The sequence below is a fragment of the Heteronotia binoei genome, chromosome 21 (assembly GCF_032191835.1).
Source record: "Heteronotia binoei isolate CCM8104 ecotype False Entrance Well chromosome 21, APGP_CSIRO_Hbin_v1, whole genome shotgun sequence".
Lineage (NCBI taxonomy): Eukaryota > Metazoa > Chordata > Lepidosauria > Squamata > Gekkonidae > Heteronotia > Heteronotia binoei.
In genome coordinates, this window is record NC_083243.1 from 78,050,661 (window position 1) to 78,070,895 (window position 20,235).

The 20,235-nt window shown below is 40.3% G+C and overlaps 2 protein-coding genes across 3 annotated transcripts in view; both read left to right on the forward strand.

Annotated features, from left to right (window-relative positions):
• The window catches only part of KNL1 (kinetochore scaffold 1), a 66,839-nt gene extending 65,895 nt beyond the window's left edge, over positions 1-944 (forward strand). The window contains exon 26 of the mRNA XM_060261347.1: positions 61-944. Coding sequence (XP_060117330.1) covers positions 61-187 — 127 coding nt within the window. The 3' untranslated portion in view covers positions 188-944. The remainder of the gene's footprint in view (positions 1-60) is intronic.
• Positions 945-6,643: 5,699 nt separating this feature from the next.
• Positions 6,644-19,824, forward strand: RAD51 (RAD51 recombinase). 2 transcript variants are annotated; one of them, XM_060261352.1, is made up of 10 exons: positions 6,644-6,950; positions 8,375-8,486; positions 9,249-9,386; positions 9,787-9,904; positions 10,788-10,879; positions 13,412-13,506; positions 15,361-15,474; positions 18,279-18,408; positions 18,610-18,731; positions 18,906-19,824. In XM_060261352.1, exons 2-10 carry the CDS (start codon positions 8,400-8,402, stop codon positions 19,027-19,029), a joined length of 1,020 nt encoding a protein of 339 aa, XP_060117335.1. In that variant the 5' UTR covers positions 6,644-6,950; positions 8,375-8,399; the 3' UTR covers positions 19,030-19,824. The 2 variants fall into 2 exon arrangements, with proteins under 2 accessions (XP_060117335.1, XP_060117334.1); XM_060261351.1 differs by lacking the exon at positions 6,644-6,950 and having other exon boundaries at positions 8,365-8,486.
• The last annotated feature ends 411 nt before the right edge of the window (positions 19,825-20,235 follow it).

The following is a 20,235-nucleotide window of genomic DNA, read 5'->3' on the forward strand; positions in this document are numbered from 1 at the left end:
TTTAGAAAATAATTGGATTCCCAGCATCCATTTTTACATGTATTTGTTTTCTCTTCCCAGCCAAGAAGAAATTTCTGAGGTTTTGTCTAAAGTTCCAGTGGGAGCCAACTATTTGAAGAGAATGATCGATCAGATTCATCATAGTCTGCTCCAGAATCCCTCAGCAATTTACAGACAGCAAAAATAGTTTTGTGTGCAGCTCTCAGACTGGACACTCTGACAGTTGAAGTATGAGAAATATAATGTCAGCTGCCAAGAGAGCAATATTTGTGGTCAGATATTTAGACACAGTCTTAAGCACAAGTACGTGGAAAACTGTAATAATGAAAGAATTTCATATGGCTTCTTTTCGGTTTTGTGTGTGGTTTTTCCCCCCAGTCATGTTTTCATAGCTTCTGGTGCTGCCTATGGCTTTTTTATCTAGGAACCTAGCTTCTCTAAACTATGAAACTGATATAATTCAATTCCAGTAATATTTACGATTTGAAAGATCCTTTACTGCAGTTATGGGTATCTTCCAAGTTTTGTGTGTGTGTAGATGATCAGCATTAGCCTTTAACACCCCATCATAAATTATTAGGTTTTATTTTCATACATTTGCTGGTATAACTCCTAAACTGAAATCTCATTCAAATATTGCACTTCAAAAACTATACATATTTTCCAATATATATGAAAAGTACTTTGACAGAATCTCAGTCATACCACCAGTGATGTATTTTAGATTATTGATGATGCGCTTCATCATAGGTATACTGTAGCCTCCAGAATTTCTCCACTCTGATGTATAGTTGCCTGACAGCTTCTGTATATATGTAAAGTATAGCATTTTATAACTTTTTTTGAAGCCTGGGAATTGGTGTTTTAATTATCTGTTTTCCTTCTGTTGAAGAGAGAAGTTTTTTAAAAGTATGTTTATACTAATAAACTTGTTTTTGAAATGACTTAAAAGATTACTATTTATTCCTAGGTGTTCTCTTCTGTGCTACTTTTAACTTTAGACATTCCCCCCCCCTTTCCTAGTTTGGACATATTTTGTGTACTCCTTTCATCAAGTATTAGAAAAGGTACTTCAGGAGCGTTCTAATTTATATATTAGATACACAATTTCTTAACTGCCCTTTTGTCTTATTTTTCCACATTTTCCTTGTAGAATGCATTTGTATTTCCTGTGTATTTCCGTCTTTCTTTTATTGTCCTAACTTGTGTGCTAAGTTTTTAAATGGCTGCATCCTACTACCATTTTCAGCAATGGGTGAACACTCCACTTTCAGCTGTTGTTTCTAGCTTACCAATTTTGATCACTTGTTAGTTCTTTCTCCTCAATTTACTTTTTGGTTATTTCTTCATTTTTCTTGGTGCTTTCATCAAAATCTTTTAATTCATTACAGAAAAATTGTCTTCACTACATATGGTACTTCCATCTTTCTTATCCTAAAGTTTGCCTACTTAACATCTTGCTATGCTAAAACTCAGATGCATAGCAGTGTACTTGTCTAATTGCTGCTTCAACTGAATAGACTTGCACCACTGTACCAATAGTTAACACAAATTAATTAGTGAATAAACTCAAAGTTGAGTAGTGTAGTGATTAAAGTGTTGCACTTGGTGATACCAGAGCACTGCCGAATAAAGAGGGTAGCCCTAAAAGACATGGGGGGCCCCCTCAAGCTAGCCTGTGTGTCCCTAGAAGGCCCCAAGATGGAGACCAGGAAAACTCCATATTGGAAGGCTGGGCTGCATAGGCAAGGCATGCCCTGAATGACCTTCCCCCCATCTTCTCCAGATGGACGCAAGGGAAAAATACTGGAATGCGCTGGTGTGAATGGATAATCCTATCACTGTCTCTCCTCCTCCCGTGACCCATCTTTACCCCGTCTCTGTCAATATACTATTCCGTTACCCCATTGTAGTGTCATTTCAGTCTTTCCTGGGAAACCAAATTGTCACCCATTTGCCCTTCCTGAGTGGTCATACAGAATTAATTTTCACCTTTTGTTCTACCTCCGGACCTCTATCGTAATCCCTCGATAAGTTCCTTACCCAGCTACTTAGCCCCTGCTGTGAGACTTCCCCCTCCCAACCCTATAACTGCCAAGGTCTGGAGTCATAGGGTGTGCATTGTTGGACACCTTGCTAGTTTGTACCCACTGATATGTCCTGTTACTGGGTTCCTTTGGGGCAGGTCACACCGACCGTGTCTGTTCCCACCTTTATTTTTCCATGGACCTCCACCATCTTCTAGAAAGGTGTAGAATACCCTTTCTGTCTTCCTTTGTTCTGCACTATCTTGCACCCCTTTATTTCTTAGGTCTTGTGGGTATGCTTAAATTTATGTGTAAAGAGTGATTGTACTGCAACACCTACGTTATTTTTAGTAAAACCATTTCAAATTTCATTCTCATATGGAGTTATTTTCTGAGCTATCTGACCTTCGTATCATTGGCAAAAGATCTCCGCTCAAAGCTCCAGCTAATTTCCCCATTTAAAAATAGGAAACCCAAAGCACTTTCTGTAACATTGGATCCAAAAGATCCAGGTTCAAATTCCCACTGTGCCATGGAACCTTACTTGGTAACTTACGGCTAGTCATACACACTTATCTGAATTTACCTCACAGGGTAGTTTAAGGATAAAATGAAGGAGAGGAGAACAATGTAAGCCACTTTAGTCCCTGCTGGGGAGAAAGATCATTTAATAAAATGAAGTAAATAAATTTCAAATATTTTCAAAATTCCCAATAATCTATTGGAAAGAGATTGTTTTTTGATGCTTAACTTCTTCGCTGCTGTAGTGGTTCCACACAAGAAAGAGAAAATTATTGGTAGGAATAACCGTGGACTCAAGGCTTGGGCTACTGAACTTAAACTGTAGTTTAAATAGATTCAGGTGGGTAGCTGATTTGGTCTGAGGCAACAGAACAGAAGCTTTTCTCTTGAATAACATTTTCATAGTTTTGAAGGTGCCACAGGATTCACACTTTGTTTTGACGTTTAAATGTTATGACTGTAATCAGTCAGCAGAGGTCTCCCCTACAATATGTCATAGCTGTTCAGGCTGGTGGAATAAAGGTGATAGAATACATCTGGAAATATGCAGTTCTGCATTAACTTTTTTCATTATACTCTTATAAAGGTTTCATTTTAAAAGCAAGTACATATTTAACTTGATTTAGAGACCTAGGCTAAGCACCGATGACTAGCATACAATCAAGTTTGATTCCAGATTTGCTGTCTGGATGCTGCTATATGGAAACAGATTGGTTCTATGCTTGGGTGATTGGTTAAACATAGCCCTAAACATTTGTTAATGGCTCTTGTCCCAAAATGGCAATTGCTGCTATATTTTCTGGAATACAAATCATGATTTTTTTACATAGCTTGGGATAGTTGTATCAGGTTTTGTGTCTAAAGTGTAAACTGGATCTTGACCTTGTACAAATCTGCACATCGTCCTTAGCTAATAAAAGACATACAGATGGAGTCCAGGTGAAGAAGAAAGGGTGGGGGGGGGAGTTTGTTGCAATGAACTAAGAGCAGAGCTAGGCCATAGCATTACCAAGCAGCTCTGAAAATGTTCAGAATGGTTTCCCTTGACACACTGGTTCTCATGCTACTCAGATCAAAGGTTTGCTCAATTTGTTAATTTTACTGCATACTGCTGTTTTGTTGCTTTTGCATGCTCATGCTACTCAGATCAAAGGTTTGCTCAATTTGTTAATTTTACTGCATACTGCTGTTTTGTTGCTTTTGCATGCTCATGCTACTCAGATCAAAGGTTTGCTCAATTTGTTAATTTTACTGCATACTGCTGTTTTGTTGCTTTTGCATGCTCATGCTACTCAGATCAAAGGTTTGCTCAATTTGTTAATTTTACTATTCTGTCATTGTGCCATTTTACATTCTAAACCACTGCCTACCAGATAATTTTACTTCACTGTCACTGGTTCTTAAATCTGTACCATGTTGCATTCTGGGCCACTACCTACCAGCTGTGTATGGCTCTGCTCAGCTATGTATAACTTTGCTCACTGTGCTGGATTCCTCATCTGATGAAGTGTGCTTAAGAGCACATGAAACCTTGCGTTCTAAATAAAAATTGGTTGGTCTTAAAGGTGCAAGTTGACTCCTGCTTTGTTCAACTGCTTCAGACCAACACGGCTGCCCGCTTGGTTCTTATGTACACATGCCAGCCTGATTTCATTGCAAGAGCCAGCTATGCACTACTGATACACTCTGCCACAGTGGCATAACCCTATTGGATAAGATCTATGTCACAGACAGAAATTCTACTTTGCATGTGCTTTGACCAGATAAATCCAGTTTGGACTATAAGAGCCCTATACTATATTGTTACCTAGAAACACAGTAGAAATGCAGTAAGGCATAGTGCAAGGTCTTCTGGTATGTTATCTTTTTTCCTTCTCAGTCAGACCTAGCTGCTGTGTGTTAACCCATAGAGATGTTACTTAAGCATGTCTGTGGCCTTTCTAACTAAAGCTGTGTCCCACAATCTTAAGGAGCCTCTCTGGCTTTCTGTGATGTAGATTGTACATTTGACTTGACATTTACCCATCTTCAGGGTAGAAAAAGTAATCTGACCATGTGCATTTTGTGTGGTGCTACAAGGCCAACAATGGTTTGACTCTAGCTTTCATAAATATGAACTGTTCCGATTCCATTCATACAAAAAGCCTACACGGCATGGGTGTCACTCAGCAGAGAGTTCCAGCAAGTTGGGGCCAGGACAGAATGCCCTGGGCCTGGTTGAGGACAGCCGGATATCTGCTGAGCTGGGAACACACCAGAAATCAGCCGACCAAAACACCCTTCAGGGAGGTCATACAGCAGGGGACAAGAAAGGGCCTTCTACTAGCTGCCACCACTCTGGTAAGGGTCTGTCTGGGGGGGCCCCAAGCACCCACCCAACCCTTGTGTCTTCCTTATTAACAGTTATCTTTTAATCATGACCAAGGAGACGTGAGGTCCCAGACAGTTTAACAATAACAACAGTTTATTTATAGTGCTCAAACAAAGGTAAAGGTAGTCCCCTGTGCAAGCACCAGTCGTTTCTGACTCTGGGGTGATGACACATCATGACTTTTTTCCAGGGTGGTTTGCCATTGCCTGCCCCAGTCATCTACACTTTACCCCCAGCAAGCTGGGTACTCATTTTACTGACCTTGGAAGGATGGAAGGCTAAGTCGACCTTGAGCCGGCTACCTGAATCCAGCTTCTGCTGGGATAAACTCAGGTTGTGAGCAGAGCTTGGACTGCAGTACTGCAGCTTACCACTGCCATGGGGCTCAAAGGTGGGTAATAAAAGACATTGAGTGCAACAGTGAATGAAGAAACAGTAAAGGTTGGTACAAATAAACAGCCCTAACATGTCTAACTAGTTCCCTGTTACTAATATCAAAATCCACTACCTTGAGTGAAGGATCTCTTCCTACAGCTACGGCCTTCTCTCCACACTGCAGCCCTTCTAAAGAGAACAACTTCCCTTTCTAGTTGGGTCTTTTATTGCCCTCCTCCCAGGTCCCACCCCTTTGGGTGAGTTTTCCCTCCAAAAATTGTCACCCAATCAGAGAGACAGAATGGATCCTGGGAGATGTAGGCCTGCTAGCCACTCCTACATTGGCTTCTCTGGAGCCTGCAGATCTCACTAGGCCTAGGATCATGACAGAGGGTATACCAGGAGAGGTGGTTCCAAAGATATGTCAGGCCCTGACCATTTAGGGCCTTAAAGGATAATACCATAACCTTGAACCTGATCCAGTACTCCACCAGAAGCCAATGCAGCTCACGGAGCACAGGGTGGATACGTGCTGTATGCAGAGTTTCTATAAGAACTTGCGCTGCCGCACTCTGTATCTATTGGAGTTCCCAGGTCAGACACAAGGGTAGCCCTAAGTAGAGGAAATTACAGTAGTCCAGTTTGGAGGTGACTGCTGCATGGACTACAGTGGCTAGGTCGGGGCAAGGCAGCTAGGAGGCCAGTTGTTTGACCTGGTGAGGATGAAACTGCCAGTTTGGGAATATTTGCAATCTGAGCCTCCATTGACAAGGAGGCATCCAGAATCACACCCAGGCTCTTAACAACTGATGTCGGTCTCAAGTTATTTCAAAATTTCTACACCAAAATTCTTTCAGAAAAAAAATATATACCGGCTCAATTCAAGCAAGCATTGACACTGCAAATAGCGTTACCTCCTAAAGTGGCAGGGAGTTGCAAGCATATGAAAGGAAATCAGAACAATCTGCCTTCATGTTCCAATTTCAAGGGATATATAGGATTATCTGACCTTTTACGGTAGTGAGTCACGGACCTTGTTGCCTATTGTAGACGTGCCCTACCGGTTCCTCTGCACCATTCCGTACTCTTCAATTTATATGACAATGTGCGCATATGGAAAACCACTAAGCAAAGTTACGTGGACACGCGCCGTCTCCCGCTCATTGACAGCGGGCTTGTTTTGTATGATCGCTGCACTATGGTTCACCGCTGTCATTCTCTTAAGCATTTAAGTATCCATACATAATGGGTGGGTTGACAAGACCAGATAATTTTCCCGGCACACTATTTGTTTAAATTGCTGGAAGCCAGGGTTCTTCGGCCACCACAAGGGGCCGAGGCTGCTGCTAGCGTCAACAAAATCCCGGAACCGCCCGGACCCTCCCCCAACGAATAATGCAGAACAGTCTTATCGCGGCCCGCATGCGCAACAGGACCTCCTTCAACCACTCAGCGAGCGAATGAGGCGTTGCTGCGTATATACGTAGGGTCACGTGAGGTAGTGGCGGGCTCTTCTGAAACCAGAGGCGTACAGGCCCGTTGTTGGGGGAGACTTTGGAGGGGAGTTGGTGTTTATCGCCCCCTTGCCCCCATCTTTCCCGGTGCAGAAAGGACGCCGCAGAGGTGGGCTTGTCGTTCCTGGGCCACCTGACAAGGTGAGGCGGGAAATGAAACGCTTGTTCCTTGCGAGTAAGAGATTTCTCGGGCTGGCGTAATTTTCAGTCGTTAATAAACTGAACGGAACTCCAGAGAACATAAGAAAGGCCTGCTGGGTCGAACCAGTGGTCCCACCTGGTACATCATCCTGTTTTATACAGCCAACGATCAGTTGTTCTGGAAGATGAAACTTAACAGGTCGTAGAGGCTGAGGCCTTCCCCCTGCTGCTGCCTCCAACACTTGTATTCAGAGCTTTCATGCCTCTGGAAATGGAAACCCCCTTCAGTCGCTGTGGGACTAGTAACTAATGGATCGAATCCTCATTTTCAAGCTGTCTATCATGGCCATCACTGTGTCTTCTGGTAGCGAATTCCACTGTTTAATTACTCATTGAGTCGGAAAGTATTTGTTTTCTGTTGTGAACTTATTTCCCAGCGATTTGTTTGTGAAATCATTTCCCAGTATTGGAGAAAGAGAAAAAGCTCCCTCTATCCACTTTCTCCATCCCATGCACAATATTATAAACCTCTGTGGTGTCTCCCGGTAGCTGTTCTTTTTTTAAAACTTAAAAGATACAGTCTCTCTGTCTTTTTCTCATATGGGAGATGCTCCAACCCCTAATCATCTTGGTTGCTCTCTTTTGTACTTTTTCCAGCTCTACAAGGCTATAGAGACCAGAACATTGAGTTTTTCATTGCTACTGCACAGTGGGTCAGCAGTTTCATTCAGGTTTCCACAATAAAACCCAAGCTCTTTCAATTTCAGTGTCATCCAGCTCAGACCCCATCAGCATATATTTAAAAATAGGAAATTTTTTTGTTCCAGTATGCCTCACTTTGCACTTATTCACATTGAACTTCATTTACTACATTGTTGCCCAATCACCCCATTTAGATGCCTTGACATTTTGACTTGATTTTCAGCATCCGGAATAATTTGGTATCATCAGCAAAGCTGGCTACTGTGCTACTCAGCCACAATTACAAATTATGTATTAACAGATTAAATAGTACAAGTCCCAATTTCAGTCCTTAGAGACCTAACTGCTTCCTTCCTTCCATTGCACAAACTGTCTATTCCTCTTCTCTGATTACTGCCATTTAACCAACTTTTAATATATGAGAGAACCAACCTCATGATTGCTAAAGGTTACTCTGAGGTCTTTGATGTACCTTGTCCAAATCCTTTTATATCCAAGTATATGATGTCTACTGGATTGCCTTTATCTACATGCTGGTTAACTTGCTCACACAACTCCAAGAGATTGCTTAAGCAGGATTTCCCTCTGCAGAAGCCAAGTTAATTTTTCCCTCAGCAGATGACATTTGCCTACCTTACAGGATTTATTGATTACAGTAAACTAATGTATGTGCAGTGCTTTGAACACTAAATAACTGTTATTAACACTTCTTACTTTTGTAGGAACATTGACAGAATACTTTGTGCCATGGCCATGCAAATGCAGTGTGATGAAAGTGCAGATTTGTCAACAGATGAGGGAAGCTTTGGTCCTCAACCCATTTCACGGCTGGAGGTATATCATCAGTGACTCCTTGGAGAGCTAGAGGTGTTTGGGGCTGCTTCATGCATTAATATTTCTGTGCATAACATGTTCCTAATCTATGTGCATGCAAAGAAAGATGAACCATCATGACCTTGTTATAAAATATATACTAGGGCATATTTATTGAAATAGTTTTATTCTGCCTTTCTTTGGGTTCAAGGTAAAACCACAGCTTAGGGCTGTTTGAGAAATGAAATTTTATGCCATACTCATTTTCAACCATTATAGCAGTGACTGAATTTTTATGTGAAATAAGTTTCCTTATTCTGAAAGTTTTAATGTTTCCATGATGGTGGATATGGTTCTGAGATGAAGGGCATTTTTCATTTTGGTTTCTGTTCTACCAGTCTATGAAGGAATAAAGGTGCAGACATGATAATTAATCTTAAATGCAATTCTTGCTGCATAATATTTAAATTAGTAACAATTGAAATAGTGCTGAAAAGTTGCTGGTTTATCATTAAGTATTTATTTCAAATAACTATTCATCTGTATTGTATATCATAATGTATTATGCTGCTGAGCAGGCAAGGCAGGAAAGAAACTTCACCTCATTGTTTGTACTATTCTTAATATTGGAATAAATAACTGAAATACATAAATAGAGTATATCTTTCAGCTGCTTTTTTGGTTGAATGGGATAGCAATACTTCATATTTTGTCAGATAATTTAAGTGTCTCACTTCTGTTGCAAATGCTTCATGCCCAGTAACTATGTTTTCTTTTGCATAGCAATGCAGTATAAATGCAAATGATGTGAAGAAATTAGAAGAAGCTGGATTTCACACTGTTGAAGCTGTTGCTTATGCACCAAAGAAAGAGTTGCTCAATATTAAAGGCATTAGTGAAGCTAAAGCTGACAAAATCTTGGTAATTATACTTTAAAGCTATTAAAATATTAAGATAACTGCTTCTTGAAAATAGTGCTCCATGAACTTTTTCAAGTAAGATTGTACTTGAAAATATTTAGAAACGGAAGGACTTTTTAACATTTTCCTCAAAAGTATTATAGCAATTCAAGAGGTAGGAAAACAAAGCAAGGAAGTGGCAGAGCATGCTTTTGTTGGGTCTACTGCAGAGTATAATGGTGTACTTCTAATGGCTCAATGATCAGCTCTCAAGTCAAAAGATTCCCGTGACTGCACCTAGATGCTGTGTCACACCTTGTTTAAATAAACAGTTGCCTTTGTTGGCCTAGGCAGATATTCTTGTTGCAAAACCAGGGTTTTTCTACCATTGTCATTTCACTGCCATTTATTCTCCCTTTCAGGCAGAAGCAGCAAAATTGGTTCCAATGGGCTTCACCACAGCAACAGAGTTTCATCAGCGGAGGTCAGAGATCATTCAGATCACCACTGGGTCCAAAGAACTTGACAAGCTCCTTCAAGGTGCAGATCTTTATTTAGAATGCTTGTATTCTGAAACATTATGTCCACTAAATGTTTGCATATATAATAGTGTGTAGATGTGTATATGCAAAACTTATATCACAGATTGATTCAAAGTGCATGTATTAGGCAGAATCTGTTTTGAGACCACAAATTCTTTCAAGGGTAAGTTCAGTAGAAGAGAGGAGGATCCTGGGTCTTTTGAAAAGGTGGTTGCCTAGCTGGTTCTGTTTGTGTTATATTTCATAGCAGGAACCTATTCAAAAATATCTACTGAGTAAAGGAGCACACAAATAGTTTTGCATAGAGATCCATATTTAGATATTGAATAATGTATAGCTTTGGATTGATATCTTTGATTAATACAGGGTCCTTGGGCTTTTGCAGCCCAACACTTGCAAAGTAAATCTTTGCTTATCCTCGTTTGAATTTACAATGCTGCTTGCCACAATAGTAAATTTTCTTCTGGTCCCTAATAGGACATTTCCTTCTGGTGGTGTGTGAAAGAAGCCATTTTAAGACCTTTGCTAAAGAAATTAGTTTGGCAAAATAAAATCTTGCCAGTTACACACCCTGAGCTTTATGGAAGGTGTAGGATACAAATATTTTAGTAAGTAAATATGATCAAAAAGACCTGTTGCATGGTGTTATTAATCTGCCTTCTAAGAGCCTTTCTCCATCTAAACTCTGTTCATTATATATTTTTGCTTGGAACTTGTTGAGTTTGCTTTTCCTGAAGTAATCATGCAGCAAAAGCCATTGTGGAGAAATAAACCCATAGGACCTTGAGATTCCCATGAACTGAAATTCAGGCACTTTTAATATATATCTGTTGTAGATATTATTTGTGAAGTGAGTTTGAAAATCATTATTTCTTATTAAGGAGGAATAGAAACTGGGTCTATAACAGAGATGTTTGGAGAATTCCGCACAGGAAAGACTCAGTTGTGTCACACGCTGGCAGTAACCTGCCAGGTAAGTAAATTAATTTCCTACTGAAATAAAACATTAAACAGAAAATACTCCTGCTCAGTGGGGCATAATTCCCATGATACAAGAGAACTATAGTTGGGTGGATCCTTTGACACTGAGGACTTGGCTATAGGTTCACAATAGACTTGAGTCTGTGAATCCCTTTTACTGCTGAACAGAGCTGCAAAGACAAGAAAGTGCAATTTGCAGCAAAGAATTAGTAGGTGGGGAAAGGATGCTTATCCTTTTCTGTATCTGCCACTTTTGTCTCTAATCCATTTCCTCCAGCCACTGTCACCATAATGAGGCAAATGTCTTAAGAATCTTGGCTGGTGGAGTAGCAGATGGTGGGGAGGGTGCTCTGGAATGTTTATTTAGCATACATCTCCTCCCCGCCCCCGCTGCTTCTCCAGTGCAAAAATATAGTTTCCCCTGCTTCTTTATAGCTCTAGGCTGTAGAGGAGGGCTCTCTAGCTGATCTTAAGTCATGGTGAAATCAAAGTTTCTGAGTTCTGGTAACCCTATGAGTTAATGACTTCCAAAATGTCTTACTGTAAACAGCCTTGCTCAGGTCTTGCTGTGGCTTTCTTGACTGAATCAGTCCATCTCCTGTTGGGTCCTCCTCTTTTCCTGCTGCCTTCAACTCTTCCTAGCATTCTTGTCTTTTCCAGTGAGTGTGGTCTTCTCATAAATGTGACCAAAGTACAATATCCACAGTTCGATTATTTTAGCTTCTAGAGAGAGTACAGGCTTGATTTGATCTAGAACCCACTTATTTGTCTTTTGGGCCAGTCTACATTATCTGTAAAACTCCTCAAAGACCACATGTCGAATGAATCAACTTTCTTCCTGTCAGCTTTATTCATTATCCAGCTTTCACACCCATATGTAGCTTGCAAAACAGAGCTATTCTGCCAGGCTTTGCAGCTGAAGCACTGGACATCACCTTCTATTAGGTGTGTCCCCCGTGTCCCCCCCCCCAATTCTAGTGATCTTGGGATCTGATGGACTTGAACATATGAAGCTGCCTTTTACTGAATCAGACACTTGGTCCATCAAAGTCAGTATTGTCTTCTCAGACTGGCAATGGCTCTCCAGGGTCTCAAGCTGAGGTTTTTCACACCTGTTTGCCTGGACCCTTTTTTGGAGATGCCGGGGATTGAACCTGGGACCTTCTGCTTCCCAAGCAGATGCTCTACCACTGAGCCACCGTCCCTCCCCTAATTTTCTGATGGAACCCATCCTGTGTCTGCTTTGCAGGAAGGGCAGGATATAAGTCAAACAAAATAAATAAATAATGGGGAATACTATGGCATGAATTAACTTTATCTTGATCACCTACACACATCTCTACACTTAAGGATCTTTTCTAGCTCCTTCCCAGTCTCAGTCTTTCTGTTTTCTTGGTTGCAGCCTTCCTTTGGGCTGATGATGGAGCCAAGGAATAGAAAATCTTGTACAATTTCAGTTTCTTCACTGTCATCCTTAAAGTTGTCTAACTTCCTTGTCATGACTTTTGCATTTTTGATGTTCAGTTGTAATCCTGCTTTGGCACTTTCTGCATTAACATTCTTCAGGAGATGTTTCAGGTCTTCACTGTTTCCTCCCAGTAATGTGCTGGCACATGAATATCTCGAATTATTAATGTTCCTTCCACCAGTTTTCACAATACCTTCACCTAAATCTGTCAGCTCTCCCCAAGACTTGTGCTGCAAATAGATTTAAGATATAGGGAGATAAAATGCATCCTTGGCTAACTCCTTTGCCAATTGGAATGTTTTGGTGTTTTTCTTCAGTATTCTAATTTTCAGCCTTAACACATCATGATCTGTACCACAATCAGTTCATGGTCCTCTTTTAGCAGAGACAATAGAGCTTCTCCAACTTCTGCTTCTGATTATGTAATCTGTTGAGTTTCTGTACTGGCTATCCAGTAATGTCCACATATACAATCGTCTGATCAGTCACCTGAAATGTGTTTGCGATGAACAACTAGTTGTCTTCACAGAATCCTATGAGTTGTTCTCCTGCTTTGTTGTGTGCTCCTAACTCAAATTTTCCAACTGTATTTAATTCTACTTTATTCCCTGCCTTTGTGTTCCAGTCACCTATGACTAACAGCACATTTTGTTTAGGTGTGTGATCAGTTTCTTCCTGGAGACATGCATAAAAGCGTTCAACTTCTTCAGCATCTGTAGTTGGGGCATAGACTTGACTGATGGATATATTTATAGGCTTTCCATGAAGTCTAATATTATTCAGTCAGACTTTGCATTATAGCTACTGACTGCCTGCGCTACATCTCACCTTGCTATTAGAGCAATTCCATTTCTTCTTTGTTCTTCATTTCTAGAGTAAAACACTTCATAATTTTCTGACTGAAAATATCCTAATGTAGTCTACTTTAGTTCACTCCCAAGATTACAATGTTTAAACATTCCATTTATTATTTTACAATTTCTAGATTATCAGTGTATCTTTTCAGAGAATCAAAGCACTTTTGTGACAATCTGTTGTTTTCGCCCCATTTCTTAGCTTCCCATTGATCGAGGTGGTGGTGAAGGGAAAGCCATGTATATTGACACGGAGGGCACTTTCCGTCCAGAGCGCTTGCTTGCTGTGGCTGAAAGGTCTGTGATTGTACTCTGTATGGCTCCATTAAGCTGTGTCACAATAGTGCCATCTACTGATGACAAAACAAATGTATGATAAGACTTGCTTAAGTAGCTTGCATGTTATTTAAAGTGTTTTACTGTACCTTTTAGTCAACGTAAAAGTAAGAGTAGAACAGAAGTGTACAAGATGTGTATTCATCTAATGTTCAGTATATACATAACTTGTGTTCTGCAAGCATAGAAAATGTGTTCCTGGCATCAGATCCCCTCTTTTGCAAAGACCGATTTAGGAGGCAGTGGAATTCCCACTGGAATAGACTTTCTCTATGCAATAATGCAGGCCTGTATTATAAGCTAACCAGTGTCAATATTTCTGGGGGTAGATAGACAAAACTTTTGATTTCAGGCTATAATCAGGGCAAATCAGACACAAATGCACCAAGTACAGCTTTCTTAATAGAGTGTATTATTTTGACAGACCGTTTTCCCTCTTTTTATAGGAGAGGGATATAAATATCCGCTTACTTTTAAAAAAGATATTAAGCAGGTTTGACTATGTGCACCAAACTTTGCTTTCTAGGGCACATATAACCATTCTAACAATTTTTATATGCCCTTGTTCATTTCAAATTCATTTCATGTATTTACTGATTGATTAAAAATACTAGCCACTTTTCTACATTACAGGAACTCAAAGTGGTGTGTGAGGTAAATAATATTATGTAAATAATAGCAAAACACAATAAATACCCCAAACCAGTAATTTAAAATCAATAATTTAAAACTGCTGGTAGGCAGAACAAACTAATTGAGTGCTTTCGTGAATAAACCCATCTTCTGCTGCCTCCTAAAGGTCGAGTGAAAGGGCCAGGCACACCTCCCTGGGGAGCTTGTTCCATAATCATAGGGCTGCCACTGAAAAGTCCCTCTCTTGGTGTACCTACTGGATAAGCTTATTTGATTAATAGTCAAGAGGGCCTCTCTCTGTTACCTTAATTCCCAGGCAGGAACATATGGGAGACCATTCTGCAGATACCCCGCTTGCAAATCTTGTAGGGCTTTATAGGTCAAAACCAACACTTTGAATTGGGTTTGGGAATGGATAGGCCCAGTGTAGTTGCTGTAGTATTGGGGTCCCATGCTCCTGATAGCTGGCCCTGACGAGCAGTCTAGTTGCAACTTCTGAACTCCCTTTGAGGTAGCCCCAATTGGAGTGCATTGCAATATTCCATTCTAGATGTAACTGAGGCATGGATCACTATGTGATGATAATAAACAGAAGTAAATGCTCTGTTTGCTGATAATTTATAACTAAAGAAATGTCAGATTTTTTTCCAGTACCATACTCTGATATTTTTTAAAAAGTAATGAATTCCTAATGAGTTGAGATTCTGATGGCTGTTAATTTATTTAAAGTTTTTTTCTGAGATCCTATTAAGCCCTTTAAAAATGAATACAGTTCAGAAAACTAGGACACCCATGATATAGATTCTTTGTGTATATCTTTCACAAAGATTATGTGAAAGGATTAAAGAGGATTATATATCACTTTTACTACCCAAAATGCAATCTCAGCTCTTCCTTTTTTTGAAAAACAGATTAACAAAAAAGGAGAGTGAGTTTGTGTGGATTTTTGGAAACACAAAGACCAACCTATAACACTGTTGAATGCAGCTTCCATTCCAATTTATCAAATCAACAGTAACAAGGTCTCTTTGATGCAGAGGGAGCAGCACACCAAAAATTGCTAGAGGGAGGGAGGGATGAGGCATACAATATGAAATAGTCTGGAACAGTCAGGCAGGGCATCAGACTTAACTAGATGCTCCCCAAAGACCGACTTGCCTTTTGTTTGATTTGCTCGCCTAGGTATGGCTTATCCGGCAGCGATGTGCTCGATAATGTGGCATATGCTCGAGGTTTTAATACAGACCATCAGACGCAGCTCTTATACCAAGCATCTGCTATGATGACAGAATCAAGGTAACAAGTGTAGCATGCTCAGAGAAGGTTGCCACTATCTTATAGGTTAATTGGTTCATCAATTGCAACATTTTATATAATTTCTCTGAAGATGGCAGGACAATGGCCTAATAAAGAGTCCCTGGCTTTTTTTTTTACCAGAATAATATAATTGTCCTGTGAAATATGCCTAATCCTCGCTGCTGCCAGTTTTCCCAGATTGCAGTAGTGTTCTGTTACCATAAAATAAATTCTTCCTAACATTTCAGTTAAGTGCACCTTGGTAAGAAAAAGATGGTAGTTTTAGACTTGATGCCTCTCTTCAAAGAGATGTGTCCGAAATATGTGGTGGACAAATAAAAGACAATGGGTTGGATCCAGCCAGATTTGTCAGTCAGTCTCACCAAATCCCCCTCACTACAGCCCTCATCCCACAAACCTTTTGATCATGCAGGTCCCAAGATTCTTAGCAGAGCTTTTTTGGATGTCAAAGGGGACCCCTTCCTTCCTTTTTTATCATTTAAAATGCCATTTGGATCTCACAAAACTGTTTTGTAACTGTTAAATGTAAATGAGATTGGAAGCCATGCATGTTTATCTAAGATCTTGTCGTAAAAGACACATTTAGAACCCTATTCTACATGGAGGATATTTTATGTGCCACAAACTCTGATCCAGCCCTAGGATGATCTTCAGTGGGGAGGGCGAGATATAAATCGAATAAATAAATTAACATTTGAAAGAGTGCTCAGGCATAGGTGGACCACCACACTAGAAGAACCCCTCTTACCACTGAGGTAATGTCCCATGTGAGCGAAGTGTTTCAGGGTAACCTGATTTATGCTCACTTAAAGGAAGGAGGTAATGCAAATGAATACTGAGCAATTATATGGTTATGTGGAGCATCTATCTCGCAAACTGTGTGTGTGGAGGCGCATACATTCTACTGCGCAAAGTCCATTTCCAACCTACAAATGTATGAACCAGGCCTAGACTAACCAGTTTCATATTCATGCTTTATTCAGAATAATAGCCACCATTCTGCCCTACATTATACCCAGGTAGACAGAAATATGTAGGTTGCACACTGGAATTGATTGATGATGTGCATGCCCTTTTCTGGTACAATGCAAGAGTCTTTCCAGTCTCACAAGAATACTGTATCCAAGCAGTCTAGTGTTAAGTAAAAAAGGCCTACAGACAGGCAACAATTTGAAGAATAACAGGCAAAATGAATGATCTCAGAAAATATCTTGGTGGGAATAGAACATTTCAGGGAACATTTTCAGATAAGAAAATAAACACCAAAATAGCATGCTAAGTTAGCCAGAATTCTGACAATAACAATACTATCTGGGTTAGAGTAAGATACTAATTGTGTGGAAGGTCACCTGGCACTTTGCCAGTAGACAGCATTCTTTTCCAGAGCAAAATATATGCTTCACTCACAGTATTTAACAAGCTGAGTTTGAAACATACATTCTCACAACCTTTCCACAGCTGTATTTTTTTAAAAAAAATATTGATTGATATGAAGAAAAATACAGTTTTCAGGTCTGATACTATGTACTAACTGGAGTTTTGAACCAATCACAATCTTACTACTTTAAATTTTTGATGAGGAGGGATGATAGGCAGTCTGGGTTACTTTACTGAGGAGCATCTGATAGTAGAATTGAGACAGTACAAAAAGGAAATTATAATTATGTAAGTTTTTTTGATGTAAACCACCCTAAGCCCTGTTCCATGGGGAAGGGCAGCCTAAAGCTTGAATTTAATAAGTAAATAAATAAATAGAAACCTACCAAGCTTTCAGTCAGTGAAACCCTCTACAGGACTTAAGGTGGTTTACATAAAAAAAGCTTTACATAATTATAATTTAAAATTAAAATTATCATAATACAGCATAAATACCAATAAGATGATGATGGAACTGCCAAGGTGTGCCATAGCCTCGAAGGGGGGGCAGGGGAAGCAGGAGTGCCAGCCAAATGGAAGAACATTGCTATCCTCAACAAACACCTTGTGGAACATCTCTTCCTTGCATGCCCTGCAGAACTTCATTAACATATGAACATATGAAGCTGCCTTATACTGAATCAGACCCTCAGTCCATCAAAGTCAGGATTGTCTTCTCAGACTGGCAGCGGCTCTCCAGGGTCTCAGGCGGAGGTTTTTCACACCTTTTTGCCTGGACCCTTTTTTGGAGATGCCGGGGATTGAACCTGGGACCTTCTGCTTACCGAGCAGATGCTCTACCACTGAGCCACCGTCCCTCTAGTCCCACAGGGCTTGAGTATCACTCAGCAGAGAGTTCCAGAAAGTTGGGGACAGGGCAGAGAATGTCCTGGCCCTGATCAAAGACAGCCACATACCTTATCAGCCGACCATAATAAAAGAGTGCAACAGTGAATAAAGAAACAGTAAAGGTTGGTACAAATAAATAAACAGCCCTAAGGCATCTAACTAGTCGTTCCCTGTTACTAAATATCAAAATTCACCACCCCCTTTGAGTGAGGGATCCCTTCCTCCAGCTACAGCCTTCTCCACACTGCAGCCCTTCCAAAGAGAACAACTTTCCTTTCTAGCTAGGCCTTTTATTGCCTTCCTCCAAGGTCCCACCCCTTTGGGTGAGTTTTCCCTTCAAAAACTCTGTCACCCAATCAGAGGGACAAAAGGGATCCTGGAAGATGTAGGCCCACTAGCCACTCCTACACAGGCTTCTCCGGAGCTTGTAGGCCTCACTAGGCCTAGGATCATGACAAGGAGTATACCAGGAGAGGTGGTCCCAAAGATATGTCAGACCCTGACCATTTATTTTCCAGGTATGCTTTGCTGATTGTGGACAGTGCCACAGCCCTTTACCGGACAGATTATTCTGGCCGAGGTGAATTGTCAGCCAGACAGATGCATTTAGCCAGATTTCTGCGCATGCTTCTTCGACTTGCAGATGAGGTAAACTAAGTGGCCTACACCTTATTATTTTATTTTGTTCCATCTGCAGTATTCTCCGGGTAGTCAAGGGATGAACAGGGGTACTTTATTCAGAATAAATGGGATGAATGTAATGTCTGAGTAGACGATGACAGACCACCTGGGGCGCTTTCCATTTCTAGCAAAGAAGCTGCAGTTAATTTTATGCCTCTCTTGTGACAGTTTGGTGTGGCAGTAGTGATTACGAACCAGGTGGTAGCCCAAGTAGATGGAGCAGCAATGTTTGCTGCAGATCCCAAGAAACCTATTGGAGGGAACATCATTGCACATGCTTCAACCACCAGGTAAGACAGAAGAATGCTAGTTTTAATTGATGTGGCTTTTCTTAGGTTCTGGTAGGTTATCTGATGGAGTGGGGAAAAGGATAATTAATGTCCAAATTGCTGTAGAGCCAGATTATTATTTTTTAATCTGTAGATCATCCTGGTTCTAATATGTCTTCAATTCATTCCTTTTAGATTGTACCTGAGGAAAGGTCGGGGTGAAACAAGGATATGTAAAATCTATGATTCACCTTGTCTTCCTGAAGCAGAAGCTATGTTTGCTATTAATGCTGATGGAGTGGGAGATGCTAAAGATTGAGTGACCCAGCATGTCTGCCTAATAAGAATGGACTAATCAAAAGCAGCTGTGCTTCTGCTGATGATTCTCCTGCTCAAGTTTTGCTCTGACTGGACATCTGATCCTCCATTTTGGAATTGCTATATTTAACTTCAAAATAATTTTTAAAAACCTTGGACCTCTTGTCCTGTTGACACACACCTCCTTCTGATGCATTTTGCTGAATTGAATTCTTTCATTCTTAATGCTGTAGTATGGCAAGAACTCTAAGAAATGCCCTATTTGCCAAGTCTATGCAGGACTGATGGCTACATAAAGAGTGAAATCCTGAACTTTTGCCTGACTTAAGTTAGATGCTTAAAACTATGAAACAAGTGCAGAAGACTGGCATGTTAAGGATTGGGGAAAGATTCTTGTAGAGGTTGAGAGTGCATTGCATCTAAATTATTATTTTGTTTGTTTTGAATCTGTTTAGCATTGGCAGAATCTGAGGCAAAGAAGCTTTGACAATAATTCTGAAGTTCAAGCAGCTTCTAGTTCACATTAGAGACTTTTCTGTTGAAATTGTGAACAGAAAAGTTTTTGAACTGTAACTTCAGAACTGAAATTATCAATTGAAACTTTATTTTTCTAAATATATCTTCTAAATTAATACAGTCATTGTCTTATCCCCAAAAAGTTAGGCATTGGGTTACTGTTGTGATAAAAATTGTAGATGTGTTTCTGACAGCATTGGTGAGGTGCTGCCTGTAAATATTTCCAAGGCACCTTGATTGTGCTAACATTTAAAACTGATTAAAGTATCTTATACCCACACGGGGCTGTGGAAATCTCTACTGTTTTGTATTATCCACAGACCAATTTGTCTCTGTTATGGTCAAGGAAAACAGGTTAACATTAGGTTCAGGTGGATGACAGCTAATATAAATGGTCTCAGACATGGGCTGGAGCTTAAGAATTCAAATTCTGTGCCTCCTATTATGCAAATGTCTGTAAATGTTTCCTTTGCAATGTTTTACAAATTTGGAGGACTTCCCCCAACAGGGCAAGGAAGAGTGAGACAGGAATAAATGTACAGGTCTATAGAGGATTGACAGGAAGGAACAAGCTGTTCAGAGGACAAAATCGCCATTAATTTTCACTTATTCAGCTCAGAGCAGGTATAGTGGACTTTGATCTCCCTGCAAGAAATGAAACCTTTTAAAACTGAGAGCCAGTTTGCTGTGT